This window comes from Tachyglossus aculeatus, chromosome 5 (assembly GCF_015852505.1).
Source record: "Tachyglossus aculeatus isolate mTacAcu1 chromosome 5, mTacAcu1.pri, whole genome shotgun sequence".
Lineage (NCBI taxonomy): Eukaryota > Metazoa > Chordata > Mammalia > Monotremata > Tachyglossidae > Tachyglossus > Tachyglossus aculeatus.
The window spans coordinates 55,074,053-55,090,981 of NC_052070.1; the positions used below are offsets into that span (position 1 = coordinate 55,074,053).

Consider the following 16,929-nt stretch of genomic DNA (forward strand, 5'->3'; position numbering starts at 1 on the left):
GATAAATACGATTGAATGAATGAATGAATAAATAGGGGCCCTTATTAATAACCATTCTGCCCTCTCCTCTGCTCTGCGATCCTTAGGCAGAAACTTTCTGAATCCTAGTTGATCCTGGAATAATAATAATAATGTTGGTATTTGTTAAGCGCTCACTATGTGCCGAGCACTATTCTAAGCACCAGACTCTCCCAGGGCCTGGCTCAATAAGGAGAAGCTTCCTATCTGAAAGGATTAGGATTAGGATATTAGGATTAACAGGGTGCCAAGAGAGGTTCTTGGGTCTTCGTCTCTAATTATTACTATTATTTTAAAAGGAACCATTTTTCCTGAATGCGATGACCATTCAATAGCTTGGAGGCAGGCGGTTGGACTGCATGATCCCCCCCACCCTCCCAACCAGGTTCCCTTCCAGCTTTAGGATCCTGTGGCTCTAGTGGCCTGGAATAATCCCAGATGAGGATCCTCAGGAGGCCAGAAGCATTCAGCCTTGTGAGATAGGCTGATTCCTGAGCCAGGACACCTCAGCGGAGGATGCTTAATGCCCAGCGCCCAGCGGTCCTGGGGCCAGCAAAGCATCCTGGCTGCTGGGATGCCACAGTAGGCAGATCCCTGCTGCTGGATGGAGTGGCCAGAGGAACGTGCCAACTCTGCTCGTTCAGGAACGTGGACCCAGCTGGGCCACGATGGGGAGGCCACCACAATAGGGAGCGAACGCGGGTGGCAGAGATGGAGGGTCAGAAGTTGGGGTGAGGACAAGGGCTCCCACTAACAGGTAGTCCGGTTGGGAATTATTGCTCAGGAACTTGGAGATCTGTTCGGAGCGGGAGGTGACCTGGGTGGTTGGGGGAGACCGATGGTTGGGCACGGGCCCCTTTGAGGCTGGATTTCTCTGGGACCCTCCTGGTCTTTGGGGAACATCTATCGCAGGTCCTCGGGTCCCACCCCCCGTAGATGCCAACAGGGAAAAGTGGCCTCCCCCCAGGGGTTTGCTCCAGGGGTGGGAGGTGAGGAGGGGCAGCTCCAGCCCACCGGGGGAGGGGTCACAGCTCCATGTGCCACCACTTGAAGGCGAAGGGCTGCCGACGCACATTGGTGCCGCAGTGGACCTCACCCATGTACTTGTGGTAGGCGGAGATGTCGTCGATAAAGGTGCAGAAGAGGCCCAGCGGCTCCAGGAGGGCCCGGGCGTGTGCCTCCAGGCAGCACTGCTCCTCGATCATGGGCCCGAAGGGCTTGGGGACACCCAGGTTCTTCTGCAGCACGATCATGTTCACCTGCATGGGAGAGGGCAGCGGATCAGTAGGCCTTGTCCCCCTCTGAGCTCCGGCCCAACCATCCTCTCTGTCGTCTGTCTCCCTTCCTCTAAGTCAAGCTTTAGCTTTCTCGCTGACCTCTCTGCCTCCAGCCCCTCCCCTCTCCAGTCCATACTTCCCTTGCTATCTGGATCATTTTCCTAAAATGTCATTCAGCATTCATCATCCCACTCCCCAGTAACCTCCAATGATTACCCATTCCTTACATCAAGTCCCTTCTTCCCCTCTTCAAATCTACCAGACCATCGCTCTCCCCAACTCCAAGGTCTTCTAAGCAGCCTTCCCTGATTAATATTTCTTCTCCCTGCATTGTCTCCCTTCAAAAAAATAGCATTTTTGTCACCTATGCACTCATGCGCTCACATGCCATCCATAGCTCTTCTGTGCACACTGACTTACCCTACTTTTTTAAGCTCTGACTCATCTACACATCCATCTTTCTTTTCTCTTCCTCTATCGGTAAGCTATTTTTTGTCCATCTCCCTGGCTAGATCATAACCTCCTTGAAGACAGGTATCGGGTTGAATAATTCTATTGTGCTCTCCCAAATGCTTAGTACAGTGCTCTGCACAGAGAAGGTGCTCAATAAAAGAGAGATGATTGATTGGTAGGAAAAAGGGTAAAGTAGCTTCCTGGGTTAGATGCCCTGAAAGATCCCCTAAGGTCCAGTTGGACCACCTTAAAGCCCAAGAACCAGTCAGTGGGGATGGGGAACTTGGAGGGCAGAGAAGGAGGTGGGGTTGGAAGCACTCTTTTCTCCTGTTCCTTCCTATCTCCATGGCTCTGGGAAACCCTCCCTAAAGGAGGGTTCCCTGGAAGGTTTCCAGTTGGAGTGGGAACCAGGGATGGGGGAGGGGGCTCCCCTAACTTTTTTTTAACAATGCCTGACTGAGGTGTGGGGGCAATGTGGTGGTAGGGGGTATAGGACTTAGCCCTCAGTGGGTAAGGGCCTAGGAAAACCAAGGGGGTGGGCTTGCTGTAGCTCCAACCCTCCCTGTCATCCATTCTCACTGTCAGTTCCCCCTTCCAGTTCACCCCAGCAGGTGGTTCCGGAGATGAGATGAGAAAACAGGGTGGGGGTGCGAGGGCCCTGGCCCGGGAGCCCGGGGCCTGGAAGAAGGGGTGGAGCGATCTCAGGCTGTGACAGGGAAGGAGAGGCTCACCATGTTGGGGAAGTAAGCCAGGGCCTGGCCCTGCTCGTTCACTACGAACAGAGCCGGAAGATCGATGATGTCACGCTCTGTCAGTCCCAGCTCCTTCTTCAGGATGTCCCGGTTCCAGTCCAGGCAGCGCTGTAGAAGCCAGGAGAGGGGTGGGGAGAGCATTCAGAGGACCCGGGATGCCAGGATGAGGAGATCCTAGGGCTGCCCTCTCCATGTCTCCTCTCCCGACATGGGTCCCTTTTCTGCCACCCTCCCCAATCCCACGTCACAGCCGAGCTCCTTGATCCCCACCTCCTAGCAAAGCACTGGCCCTGCTCCCGCACTATCCCAGATGTTGGCTGCCTCTGCCCTTCTCTGGCCCTGGTGTAGGGGATCTGCCTGCTCAGGGAAGGGATAGGGGAAGAGGGAGGAGAAAGGACTGCAGCACGACGTGAGAGAAGCCATGAAAAGCTAAAACTCTGGATCTGAACAACCTGCAAACAGCCCCAGGGTAGTTTGTGTAAATGAACAGAAGCTTCATCCAGTTCCCCATGGGGCCTTTTTCGTTTCACTTCCTGGATCCAGAGGCGCCTGGGGAAGTGTCCCAGAAGGCTGCTCCCTGATCTGCTCTATAGTCTCGCTCTGTGTGGCTCATCTTTCTGGCGACCCAGATGGGGTGGAACAACACATCACTCCATCTCAGCAGTCACCCTGCTTCCTGAGAGATAGCGTGGCCTAGTATATGGAGCCGGGGACTGGGAGTCAGGGGACCTGGGCCCTCATTGCCTGTTGTGTGCCCTTGGCAAGTCACTTCACTTCTCTTTGCCTTGGTTTCCTCATCTGTCAAATGGGGATGAATTATCTGTTGTCCCTCCCTCTTCGACTGTGAGCCCCTTGTGGGACAGAGACTGGTGATCTTGTATTTACCCCAATGATCAATACAGTGCTTAGCATGTAGAAAGTGCTTAATCATCAATCAATGAATGGCGTTTGAGGCCTTATTTGTGTGTAGCGCACTGTACTACGCGCTTGAGAGACTACGATATAATAGAGTTGGTAGACATGTTCCCTCTCCACAACGAGCTCGCAGTCCAGAGGAGTTAACCAATAGCCCAGTGATGATTATTAGCAGAGCCATTCCCACCGTCACCACGAATGGGTTTCTAATTGTCTTCTCCCGGCTCCTCCCTACCCTCGCGTCTGGGAGCTGGCACCTCTGGTTCAGTTCCGGAGCCGCATTCCAGGGAAGCAGCGGACAGAGGGGGTCCGGTTCCCCTCTCTGTCCAGCATTTGGGGTTGGTCAGCGGGGTGGCTTAGCAATTCTGGGCCTCTGCTTCCTCCCCAGACAGCTTCTGGTCCTCGGCCGGGGCCAGAGCCCCTGCGCTCGGGGCCGCACGCCTACCTGGACGTACAGGTTCTGCTGTGTCAAGCTCTCGTTGGACAGGACCTTGTTGATGGTGATCCTCTTGGTGTTCACACCACTGAAGCCTGCGAAGGACAGGTTGCCCATTGACCAACCGCCTTCCGCCAGCCTCCACCGACCATGGCTTCCCTGGCCCCGGCCCCCTGGCCATCCCAGTTCCCGTGGGTGCCGTACCTTTGAACATGACCGCTTCCCCGTGACCCTCCTTCTGCTTCTCCCGGAAGAGCTTGTAGCAGGCCGTAGTGCTGGCCATGACCATCCGGAATTCCTGGGGAGAAGGCCCAGAGGACAGAAGATGAAACTTGAAAAGATCCATGTTCTAATAATCCGGTAGCCCAGAGAGCTGTGTGGTTTAATGGAAAGAGCATGGGCTGGGAGGCAGGTGGCCTGGGTTCTAACCCCAGCTCTGCCACTGGCCTGCTGTGTGACCACCGGTGAGTCACTTCACCTCTCTGGGCCTCGGTTTCCTCACCTGCAAAATGAGGATAATAGTACTTGCCTCTCCCCTTGTCATGGGGCTGTTGGGAGGATAAAATGAAAAAATTGACGTGAAAGAACATAAGAATGCTCCACAAATTCAAGGAACTACTCACATCATCCAGGAGAGAAAGGGAGGGGGATTTGGTTGCAGTATCTAGACTATAAACTGATCGTAGGCAGGGAGCGTGTCTTCCAACTCTTCCAAGCACTTAGCAGAGTGCTCTGCACACAGTAAGTGCTCAGTAAATACCATTGATGGATTGAAGCTTCTGCTGAGGATCCTCTCTAGACAGTATGCTCACTGTGGGCAGGGAACGTGTCTACGAACTCTGTTATATTATACTCTCCCAAGCATTTAGTTCAGTGCTCTGCACGTAGTAAGCACTCAACAAATACCGTTGATTGATTGATTGCCAAGCGGAGATTGGGACAATGGAGAGGGCAGAAGGGGGGAATGCAATGAGACGAGGGAGGAGCAGTGTGGAGGAGAGCAGGAATGGTGTTGAGAAGAGAGTACAGTGGCATCAGAATTGATTGAATAACTGTGGTATTTATTAAATACCGACTTTGTGCCGAGCAAACCTGCCGTATGCAAAGCCTTGGACTAGATGCTTGGGAAACATACACCAGAAGACGAAGTGTGTACTGAGTGCTTACTGTGTGCAGGACACTGTACTAAACGCTTAGGGGAGTACACTAGAGAATGCGGACGTGATCCCTATCTTAAAGGAGTTTACACTCAAGCAGGAAAAGTGACGGCTGGGAAGAGCCAAGGAAACAGGAAAAACCTGTGAATTTCTCACAGGTCTCAGGGACTGAATCACAGTGGAGACCCCTGGTTCCTCTTATCCAGTGTTTTCCTCCGAGGAGGCAGAGCGCCAATTTAAACTCCACCTCCAGCTACTGAACTGAGGCTCCCCATCTTCAAAGTTCTACTAAAATCACCTCTCCTCCAGAAAGTTTTCCCTCACTAAACTCAATGCATCACCTGTGCACTCAAGTCCGTACTCTGATCTTCAACCCAACCCCACAACACGTAGGTACATATCTTTATATTTCTAAAAAAAAGATATTTGTTAAGTGCTTACTATGTGCCAGGCCCTGTACTAAGTGCTGGGATAGAAACAGAGTAATCAGATTGGACACAGTCCATGTCCCACATGGGGCTCCGTCTTAACCTCCATTTAGACACAAAGAAATTAAGTGACTTACCCAAGGTCACACAGTAGACAAACGGCAGAGCTGGGCTTAGAAACCGGGTCCTTGGCTTCCTAGGCCTGTGCTTTTTCCACTAGGTCACATGGCTTTTCAATTCATTCATTCAATAGTATTTATTGAGTGCTTACTGTGTGCAGAGCACTGTACTAAGCGCTTGGGCCACAAATCGGCCACATATAGAGACGGTCCCTACCCAACAACGGGCTTGCAGTCTAGAAGGGGGAGACAGACGACAAAACAAAGCAAGTCTGCCCTTCTAGGTTGAAAGCTTGAGGGCAGAGATCCTGCCTCCTATTAACTCTCCCAGGTGTTTAGTACAGTGCTCTGCAAATGGTCAGCATTCAGCAAATACTACTGACCATTATGCTGTAAGCTTGTCTCTACGATAGGCTATAAGATTGTCTCTAGATTGCAATAATAATAATAATAATAGTACTTGTTAAGTGCTTACAATGTGCCAAGCACTGTTCTAAGCAATGGGGTAGATACAAGTTGGGCTCACACCCTAAATCCCCATTTTACAGATGAGGTAATGGAGGTCCAGAAAAGTTAAGTGACTTGCCCAAGGTCACACAGCAGACATGTGGCAAAGCCAGGATTAGAACCCTTCTGACTCCCAGCCCGTGCTCTATCCACTAAGTCACACTGCTCCTTGTTATGGGGGTTGTTGCCAACTTGTACTTCCCAAGCACTTAGTACAGTGCTCTGCACACAGTAAGCGCTCAATAAATATGATTGACTGATTGATTAGGGAATATTTCCACTAATTCTGTTGTTCTGTTCTCTCTCTAGCGCTTAGTACAGTGCTCCGCACGTAATAAATTGCTCAATGAATACCACTGATTGATTGATTAACTGAGTAATTGATGGAGAGGGAAGGATCTGCTCAGGATGACTCAATTGCATAGAACCAGATTATCATCCCACCCTCAAGTCCAGGCTGGCTCCTCTCAGGCTGATTCTCTGGCAGGCTGATGCCCTGTCTCCTTCTTGCTATAACAATCAATCAGTGGCATTTATTCATTCATTCAACTGTATTTATTGAGCGCTTACTGTGTGCAGAGCACTGTACTAAGCACTTGGGAAGTACAAGTTGGCAACATATAGAGATGGTCCCTACCCAACAGCGGGCTCACAGTCTTATTGAGCGCTTACCTTGTTCAGAGCCCTGTACTAAGCACTTAGAAGAGTTCAATATAACAGAGTAGGTGGACATGTTCCTTTCCCTCAAGGAGCTTAGTCTAGATGGGGAGACAGACATTAATATAAATATAACAAACAATCCTTGCCCTCCAGACGACTGGCCTGAGTGGGTGTTCAAGATCAAAAGGCCTTCATGGCAGAGCTCTAGACGGCTCCAATTCAGCACCTCAAACTGATTAAAATAATGATGATCGCATTTGTTAAGTGCTTACTATGTACCAGGCACTGTACTGAGCGCCGGGGTACGTACAAGCTAATCAGGTTGGACACAGTCCCTGTCCCGCAGGGGGCTCACAGTCTTAATGGCTCAGTGGACAGAGCCTGGGTTTTGGAGTCAGAGGTCATGGGTTAAAATCCCAGCTCTGCCAGTTGTCAGCTCTGTGACTTTGGGCGAGTCACTTCACTTCTCTGTGCCTCAGTTACCTCATCTGTAAAATGGAGATTAAGACTGTGAGCCCCCTGTGGGACAACCTGATCACCTTGTAACCTCCCCAGCGCTTAGAACAGTGCTTTGCACATAGTAAGCACTTAATAAATGTCATCATTATTATTATTATTAATCCCCATTTTACAGATGAGGTAACTGAGGCACAGAGAAGTGACTAACCAAGGTCATAGAGCAGACAACTGCTGGAGCTGGGATTAGAAACCACGTCCTTCCAACTCCCAGGCCCGTGCTCTATCCACTAGGCAACACCGGTCAAACTAGGAGTTGGGAACTTTATGTGGGGAACCAGGAGAGCTTGGGAAGCTGGTGGAGACAGGAGCTATGGAGCGTTGAACAGTTGTGGGATGGTGGCAGTCACCAGAGTGGCCACCTACTTCTGTCATTTAATGTCCATCTCCCATTCTATATAGTAAATCCCTTGTGGGCAGGGAATGTGTCTACCAACTCTTTATCAAAGCAACGTGGCTCAGTGGAAAGAGCACAGGCTTTGGAGTCATGGTCATGGGTTCAAATCCCGACTCCGCCAATTGCCAGCTGTGTGACTTTGGGCAAGTCACTTCACTTCTCTGTGCCTCAGTTACCTCATCTGGAAGATGGGGATTAAGACTGTGAGCCCCCCGTGGGACAACTTGATCACCTTGTAACCTCCCCAGTGCTTAGAACAGTGCTTTGCACACAGTAAGCACTTAACAAATGCTATTATTATTATTATTTATATTGTACTCTCCCAAGTTCTTAGTACTGTGCTCTCCATACGGTATATAATCAATAAATACTATATTAACTGAGCGATTGTTTGATTTTTTAATGGTATTTGTTAAGTGTTTTCTAGGTGTCAGGCACTGTACTAGGCGCTGGGGTAGATACAAGCTAATCATCCCCCTGGCCTGGAATGTCCTCCCTCTGCACATCCGCCAAGCTAGCTCTCTTCCTCCCTTCAAGGCCCTACTGAGAGCTCACCTCCTCCAGGAGGCCTTCCCATACTGAGCCCCCTCCTTCCTCTCCCCCTCTTCCCCCTCTCTATCCCCCCTGGCTTACCTCCTTCCCCTCCCCACAGCACCTGTATATATGTTTGTATGTATTTATTACTCTATTTTATTTGTACATATTTATTCTATTTATTTTATTTTGTTAATATGTTTTGTTTTGTTCTCTGTCTCCCCCTTCTAGACTGTGAGCCCACTGTTGGGTAGGGACCATCTCTATATGTTGCCAACTTGTACTTCCCAAGTGCTTAGTACAGTGCTCTGTACGATTGAATGAATGAATCAATGACACAGTCCATGTCCCATAAGGGACTCACAGTATCAATCCCCATTTACAGATGAGGTAACTGAGGCACAGAGAAGTTAAGTGACTAGGGCAAGGTCACACAGCAGACAAGTGGCGGAGCTGGGATTAGAACCCAGATCCTTCTAACTCCCAGGCCCAGGCTCTGTCCACTAGGTAATGCTACTTCTTTAACTGAAGCGTTTTATCTAGTTGGGAATTTCAGAATTGGGAATTTCAGATCTACTGTGAGATCTAACTCTGATACGGAGGTGGTTCAGAGGAGTTATGGGAGCCTTTCATGGGGGGCAGTTGGAGGATGAAAATGCTGGAGAACCTCTGCCCATCTCTTGGGATGGCATCACCCCAACACTACGTTGCGTTCCAGTCTGCATCCTTCATCATCATCAATCGTATTTATTGAGCACTTACTATGTGCAGAGCACTGTACTAAGCGCTTGGGAAGTACAAATTGGCAACATCCTTCTTCCTCTGGTTAGGTGACTTCCTGCGGACACCATCGTCTGCTGCCAAGAACTGGGAGGACAGGCTCCCCGCCTCCCACTCGGCTGAATCCACTGCAGCTTCATCTCGCCACTCACCTTCTTGCGTGGGATGGGGACGAAGGTCATGAACTCATCCACGTGGCCGACGACCAGCCAGTCTGAGTACAGCTCAATGGGGGCCTGAACTTGCTGAGCGTACAGGAAGTCTCTCACCACCTTGGTCATCCTCCTTCCAGCAGCCCTGAGGCAGTAGCAGTGATAGTATTTATTAAGCGCTGACTGTGTACGGGGCACTGCACTAAGCACTGGGAGAGAATACCCAGGTGGGGATTAGACACAGGCTATGGGGATGAACAGTGGAGGAAAACATGCCCCGCAGCCTAGCTTGTAGAGTCACAGATGGGAAGGGACTCAGAGATGATAAGTGACTCAGTGCTAAACGCTTATTACAGTGCTTTTCAGTCAGTAGGCGCTCAACCAATCCCTCATCAATCAGTCAATCAATGGCAAGTCAGCAGAGGGGTAGTGCCGCTGAAATTAGAAGCCAAGTCTCCTGTCTCCCCCTTCATTACCCTTTCCTTTGGACTAGGCCTCTCCACTGAACTCACCTTCATAGCTTTACTAAATTCATATGTCCTCTTAGAAGCCTTCCCTGACTATTCATTCATTCATTCACTCATTCAATCACATTTATTGAGTGCTTACTGTGTGCAAAGCACTGTACTAAGCACTTGGGAGAGTACGATATAATAACAAATAGACACACTCCTGCTTACAATGAGCTCACAGTCTAGAGGGGGGAGACAGACATTAATATAAATAGATAAGTAAATAAAGCCCTCACTTCCCCTACTCCCTCTTCCTTCTGCATCACTCTTCAACTTGAACCCTTTAAGGCCTTGACATTCACCCCACCCTCAGCCTTACAGCATTATGTAATAATAATGATGGCATTTATTATGTGCTTACTATGTGCAAAGCACTGTTCTATGCGCTGGGGAGGTTAAAGGTGACCAGGTTGTCCCACGGGGGGCTCAAAGTCTTAATCCCCATTTTACAGATGAGAGAACTGAGGCCCAGAGAAGTTAAGTGACTTGCCCAAAATCACACAGCTGACAATTGGCGGAGCCAGGATTTAAACCTATGACCTCTGACTCCAAAGCCCGAGCTCTTTCCACTGAGCCATGCTGCTTCAGGTCTCTCTCCCCGTCCAGGCTGTGAACTCTCTGTGGGCAGGGAACAGATCTTCCAACTCTGTTGTTTCGCACTTTCCCAAGCTCAGTAAATACCATAGTATTTACTCATAGTAAGCGCTCAATAAATACCATTTATTGATTGATGTTCCCTAGTATCTTTGAACTCTAGGACTAGAATACTCCCATGCAAGGATTATTTAATCAATCTTTTCCCAAAGGGAGAGGTCTTCACCTAGGGATTCCCACTGGCTGGTTCAAGGCCACTGTTGGAAGGGATTCACAGTTAACTAGAAGGAGAGGGGAGGAGGCAGAAACTAAGGCCAGGGATGCTGTCTCCTCTTCGCCGATCATCCTCCCTTCTCATTTCTAGCTAGTAGGGCCCTCTAGAGAACACTCGTCCATTCCATCTCAAGGACCCTCGCTTGGTTCAAGGCCACTGTTTGTAAGGGATTCATAATTAACCAGAAGGAGAGGGAAGGAGGCAAAAACTAAGGCCAGGAATGCTGTCCCCTCTTCTCCCATCATCCTCCCTTCTCATTTCTAGCTACTAGGGCCCTCTAGAAATCACTCGTCCCATTCCATCTCAAGGACCCTCGCTTGAGGGGCTGGAGAAAAACACCGAAGGCTGATTACAGCACCTCCCTGGGGTAATCAATCAATCAATCGTATTTATTGAGTGCTTACTGTGTGCAGAGCACTGTACTAAGCACTGTACAAGTTGGCATCTGTACTGGAGCACTGATGGAGAGGGCAGTGAGGGTCAGAGAGAAGCTGGTGAAATGGATGAGCAAATCATTACCACAAACTCCACCAAAATGGATTGCCTACTACATGCAAAGCACCGTGCTAGGAGTTTGGAAACATGACAGAAGCAGAAAATGTGACCCCTGACCTCAAGGAGTTGACTAGCCAATGGAACGTTACCACTGCCAAGATGCTCTGAATAAGGCCCCACCCAAGCACGGAGCCAGAGCCTTTTCTGATCTCTTGGCCAGCACCAGGGGTCTATATTCAGCCTCACTCGCATCCCAGGAGATCAACATTGGGCAACCAGAGACAAGATGTTTTCACAAGGGTGGTGGTGGGAGGGAAGGGGAACAGTGAGGATTGAAGCATTTGGAATATCTGAAATGTCTTCCCTCAGATATCCTGTCCCCTTTAAAAATGAAACACACAAATAAACAAACTAACAAACAACCCTAAAAAGGTTCTGTCCTACTTGAGGGCAGCAGATTGTTTCCAAGCTTTCAAAAATGAACATTCATTTATTGAACATTTACTGTGAGGGGCCCCACTTCTAACTTTGGAAGTCCCTCAAGGCTCAGCTCTGGGTCCCCTTCTATTCTCCATCTACACCCACTCCCTTGGAGAAATCATTTGCTCCCATGGCTTCAACTACCATCTCTATGTGGATGATTCCAAATCTACATCTCCAACCCTGATCTCTCTCCTTCTCTGCAGTCTCACATTTCTTCCTGCCTTTGGACAGCTCTACTTGGATGTCCCTCCAACACCTGAACTAAACATGTCCAGAACAGAACTACTCACCTTCCCACCCAAACCCAGTACTACCCTTGACTTTTCCATCACCGTTGACAGCCCATAGCCTTGACATTACCCTCCTCTCATCTCTTTCATTCAACCCACATATTCAGTCTGTCACCAACTCCTGTCATTTCTACCTTCACAACTTTTCTAGAATCTGCCCTTTCTTCTCCATCCAAATGGCTGCCATGCCGATTACCGCAACAGCCTCTTTGCTGACCTCTTTGCCTCTCATCGCTCCCCTCTCCAGCCCATGCTTCACTCTGTTGCCCAGATCATTTTTCATAAGCAGTGTCTCTTCACTCCCTCAGAACCTCTAACGGTTGCCCATCCACCCTGTATCAAATAGAACTTCCATACCATCGGCTTTAAGGCACTCAATGAGTACTCCACCTACCGTACCTCGTTGATTTCCTATTACAAACCCATCTACACATTTCTCTCTTCTAATGCTCACATACTGATTGTACCTCAATGCCCTACCATCAACCCCTTGCCCACGGCCTCCTTCTGTCCACTCCCTCCTCCTTCACATCTGACAGACCTCCAATCTTCCCATATTTAAAACCCTCCTAAAATCAAAACTCCTCTATTGCTCTTTCCCAAACACTTGATACAGTGCTCTGCATCCAATAAGTGCTCCATAAATACCATTGATTGCAGAGCACTGATTACTAAGGTGAGTAGTTCTGTTCTGGACCCGTTTAGTTCAGATGTTGGCGGGACAACCAAGTAGAGCTGTCCCAAAGGCAGGAAGAAATGTGAGACTACAGAGAAGGAGAGAGATCAGGGCTGGAGATGTAGATTTGGGAATCATCCACAGAGAGATGGTAGTTGAAGCCTTGGGAGCGAATGATTTCTCCAAGGGAATGGGTGTAGATGGAGAATAGAAGGGGACCCAGAGCTGAGCCTTGAGGGACTTCCAAAGTTAGAAGTGGGGCCCCTCACATAAATGATTGTTCATTTTGAAAGCGTGGAAACAATCTGCTGCCCTCAAGTAGTACAGGACCTTTTTAGGGTTTTTTGTTTGTTTGTTTGTTTCATTTTTAAATACCATTGATTACTAAACAAAAGATTACAATGCAAAAGAGTTAGTAGATACAATCCCTGTCCTCGAGTTACTTACAATTGACCAGAAACATACATGCCTCTAGACTGTAAGCTCATTATGGGCAGGGAGTGTGTCGGCTAATTCTGTTGCATTGTACTCTCCCAAGCGCTTAGTACAGGACTCTGCACATAGTAAGTGTTCAATAAATACCATTGACAGATTGATGCCTCCCCCTTCCTCTCCCCAAGACTGGTGCCCAGGCATCCAGGCTACCAGGCTGGAGAAGCCCCCCTACACCTGGCCCACCTGCTCCACCCTCCAACCCCACCCTGGAGTGCCCAGACCCCCGAGGGTCTCTCACATGGGGAAGCTGCTGCCGATGAGGATCCTGCCGAGGGGGTACTCCTTCCCGTTCACCGTCACCGGAGGGCTGACTTCCAGGTTCCCAAAGGAGTCCAGGCTGGTGACTTTCTCAAAAAGGGGCTCTCGGGTCACGTAGCCGAAGTCTGGGCCCTGGGCAGTCACACAACACAGTCAGTGCCTACACTCCGGAAGCTGCTTCCCTGCCCCAAATCCACACAGCTCCTCCAGTTAATCAAAGCTGAACAGAAGCATTTTTAAATAACGATAATAATAGTACTTGTTAAGGACATATTATGCACATGCTATGTGCTGAGCACTGGGGAAGGTACACGGTAATTAGTCCCTTGCCCCACACAGGGCTCACAGTCTAAGTAGGAGGGAGAACAGGTATTTCATTTCCATTTTATAGATGAGGAAACGGAGGCACAGAGAAGTTAAGTGACTTTTACCCAAAGTCACACGGTAGCCAATGGATACTGGACTGGGCATCAGGTCAGGATCCACTTTCCTCCCCAACCCCAAGTTTCAGACAGGGGAGGAGGGGTGTGTGTGTGGGGGGGTGTTAGGGGGAGACCAAGTTTCACTTGTTCCAGTCCAGTGGATTGTTCAATGCATTGCACCCAGTGGGTGACCAATAAATCCCTCTGTTACCACAGAGGAGAGATTGTCCGTTACAGTCATTCACACTGTCCCCCAGCCAGACAGGGAAAGGTTAGTTCTCACTTGGGTGGGTGGGCGGTCTTAGCTGGAAAAGCAGATGAGGTGGGGGGCTTCCCTGGGCATCTCCGGGAGCTGGGCACAGTGACAACGGAGCCAGGCACGGATCACTCAACTGCTGCTCAGCCTCCAGGAACCAAAACAGTGATGACAACCCAAATCTCTTTGGGGCCACTCCAAGCCACGGTCGCCAAAGACCAGGTGTGGGAGGAGAGGGGGGGAGAATGGAAAAAAAAAATCCCTGAACACTCAGCTCCCAATCCCCTTTGGCAGAGGTCACACGGGAAAGATGTTGTCACTAGCTTTTATCTGTCTGTCTACTCTCATCTGGTCTGCCTTAGCCTGTGAGAGCAGCTTTGGGGGTGGCGATCATGGCTGGCTCTCGTTTGGCCAGCGCCCAGCGGCCCACGTGGATGGGCACCGAATGAGTGCTGTGGACAGATTGCCGGGCATAACGCTGCTGCAGGAAACAGATAATAATCCTTGTGTGTTGTGGTACTTATTAAGTGCTTAGCTTACTATATACCAAGCACTGTGCCAATTGGTGGGGATAGAAACAATACATTCAGATCAAACCCAGGCTCAGACCCACATGGGGCTCTCAGTCTATGGTGGGTGTGTTTGTGTAGGGGTGTGTGTGCTTGCGTGTGTGTTTGTGTTGGTGAACAGGTATTGAATCTCCATTTTACAAAAGAGGAAACCAAAGCCCAGGGAACCCACGTCTCCTGACTCCCATTCGCGTGATCTTTCCACTATCCAACCAACCTGGATTGTGCGGGGAAGGAGGGCAGAGAGGGCAGAAAGATAGTGGGGTGGAAATGGGCAGGGAGTCAGGGGCCCTGACCCACTGACATTCCGTAGGATCTTGGGCCAAGGGCAGAGGACCTCACTTTCCAGTTGTGTAATGGCGATGAAAATAAGATTTATTGTAGCTTACTCCTCAGGGGTGTTTGAATGAGAAAAACAAAAATTCAGGCTGAATTGGGCAATATAGTTGGGAGCAGGGGGCTGGCAAAGCAGAGAGTTCTCCTGCAAGTACAAAACTGCTGCTGCGCTTTAATCCCCGGCCCTCTGCCCCCGAGAGAAGCCATGTGCCTAATGGGTTGCAGAGGAGAGAAGCGGGCTTTTCAGAAAAGAGGGAACTTAGCAGCGAGCGTGAGAGCCTGAAATAATAATAATGACAATAACTGTGCCAGACACTTCACTAGGCTCTGGGGTGGATAAAAATATAACATAATATAACATAATATAACACATAAAAATATGTATGTTTGTACATATTTATTACTCTATTTTACTTGTACATATCTATTCTATTTGTTTTACTTTGTTAATATGTTTGGTTTTGTTCTCTGTCTCCCCCTTCTAGACTGTGAGCCCACTGTTGGGTAGGGACCGTCTCTATATGTTGCCAACTTGTACTTCCCAAGCGCTTAGTACAGTGCTTTGCACACAGTAAGCGCTCAATAAATACGATTGATTGATTGTTAAAAGCAGATCGGACTGGACACACTCCCTATCCCACTTGGGGCTCACGGACCTAATCCCCATTTTACAGATGGGGAAATTGAGGCAAAGAGAAGTGAAATGACTTGACAAAGGTCACACAGCAGACAACTGGCAGAGCTGGGATTAGAACCCAAACCTTCTGGTTCCCGGGCCTGTGCTTTATCCACTACACCATTCTGAAAGAATGTACCGGCCATTCTGGAATAGAGGGTACTACATAATAGCAGTAATAATAATTGTGGTATTTGTTAAGTGCTTATTATGGGCCGAGCGCTGTACTAAGCACTGGGGTAGATACCAGAAAATCAGGTTAGTCACCGTCCCTGCTTGCAGTTTGCAAGGTACTACAGTTAGTTAAGAGCTGAGCTGCATTGAAAAATCTGCTTCCTTTCCCAGCCCGTAGCCCATTTTGCTTCCTTCTCCAAAGCCCCCATAGGCCCTTGCAGGCAAAGCTCTGGTATCCATCTTGACTGTAAGGTCCTCTAGACTGTAAGCTCGTTGTGGGCAGGGATCACATCTACCAAATCTTTTGCATTCTAAGCTCTTAGTACAGTGATCTGCGCACAGTAAACGCTCAAGAGAGAAGCAGCGTGGCTCAGTGGAAAGAGCACAGGCTTGGGAGTCAGAGGTCACGGGTTCTAATCCTGGCTCTGCCATTTGTCAGCTGCTTGACTTTGGGCAAGTCACTTCACTTCTCTGAGCCTCAGTTACCTCATCTGTAAAATAGGGATTAAGACTGTGAGCCCCAGGTGGGACACCTGATTACCTTGTCTCCCCCCCAGTGCTTAGAACAGTGCTTGGCACATAGCAAGTGCTTAACAAATGCCATCATTATTATTAGTAGTATTATAATAAATCTCATTAATTGAGTCTTTTTAGGTGTAAGAACTGAGAATCGTGGTTGGGAAGGAGGTTGGTGAGAGATGACAAGGAGGTGGAGGATGAGACAGGGAAGCAGGAAAATCCCTTCAATGGAATTTTTCTTTCCTCAGTCTTTTGGGAGATTCTCACTTCTCCCACCCCACATTGCTTTCCCCTTTCCTCCCCCTGAGTGGGTTCTTGCAGCGGGAGTCCACAAATAGTGGTTGCAGCAGTGGGAGGGCCAATCCCTGAATTCATGCTTTTTCGAGTAGAGGTTCCCAAACAGAAACCCAGATGAGGGGCCCCTGAAGTCTCACCAACAGCTCTTTCACCGGAAAGTCTTTCAAGTCTCCATCTCTGGGGGAATCCAGCACCACGGGGAAGATTTTGTGAGGAGCATGGATGTAGCCAAACTCAATCTCATCCTGTTAAGGGGACAGGAAGTTTACATCAGGGAGATGCAGGCTGGGGGAAGCCATTCCACTTATGAGGGCGTTGAGTCCTGCCAACTCCCAGTTTACCGGTCCTGGGGGATGGGAATGCCCTGGATAGTGGAGACCCACTTCTAATCCCAAAGTGACACCTTTGTCGTTTGTTTCAACCCCCTCCCTGTCATTTTCTTTGAGTCATTCGGGTGCAGTTAGAATGGCTGAGTTGGTTTCCCCTCCTTTCCACGATCCTG

At 49.3% G+C, this 16,929-nt stretch overlaps 1 protein-coding gene across 1 annotated transcript in view; it reads right to left on the reverse strand.

Annotated features, from left to right (window-relative positions):
* Nucleotides 1–16,929, reverse strand: part of PADI2 (peptidyl arginine deiminase 2) — a 63,684-nt gene continuing 46,755 nt past the window's right edge. The window contains exons 10-16 of the mRNA XM_038746471.1: nt 16,565–16,672; nt 13,159–13,310; nt 9,102–9,246; nt 4,056–4,149; nt 3,861–3,946; nt 2,480–2,608; nt 1–1,277 (exon numbers count right to left, since the gene is read on the reverse strand). Of these exons, the coding sequence (XP_038602399.1) occupies nt 1,044–1,277; nt 2,480–2,608; nt 3,861–3,946; nt 4,056–4,149; nt 9,102–9,246; nt 13,159–13,310; nt 16,565–16,672 (948 nt within the window). The 3' untranslated portion in view covers nt 1–1,043. The remainder of the gene's footprint in view (nt 1,278–2,479; nt 2,609–3,860; nt 3,947–4,055; nt 4,150–9,101; nt 9,247–13,158; nt 13,311–16,564; nt 16,673–16,929) is intronic.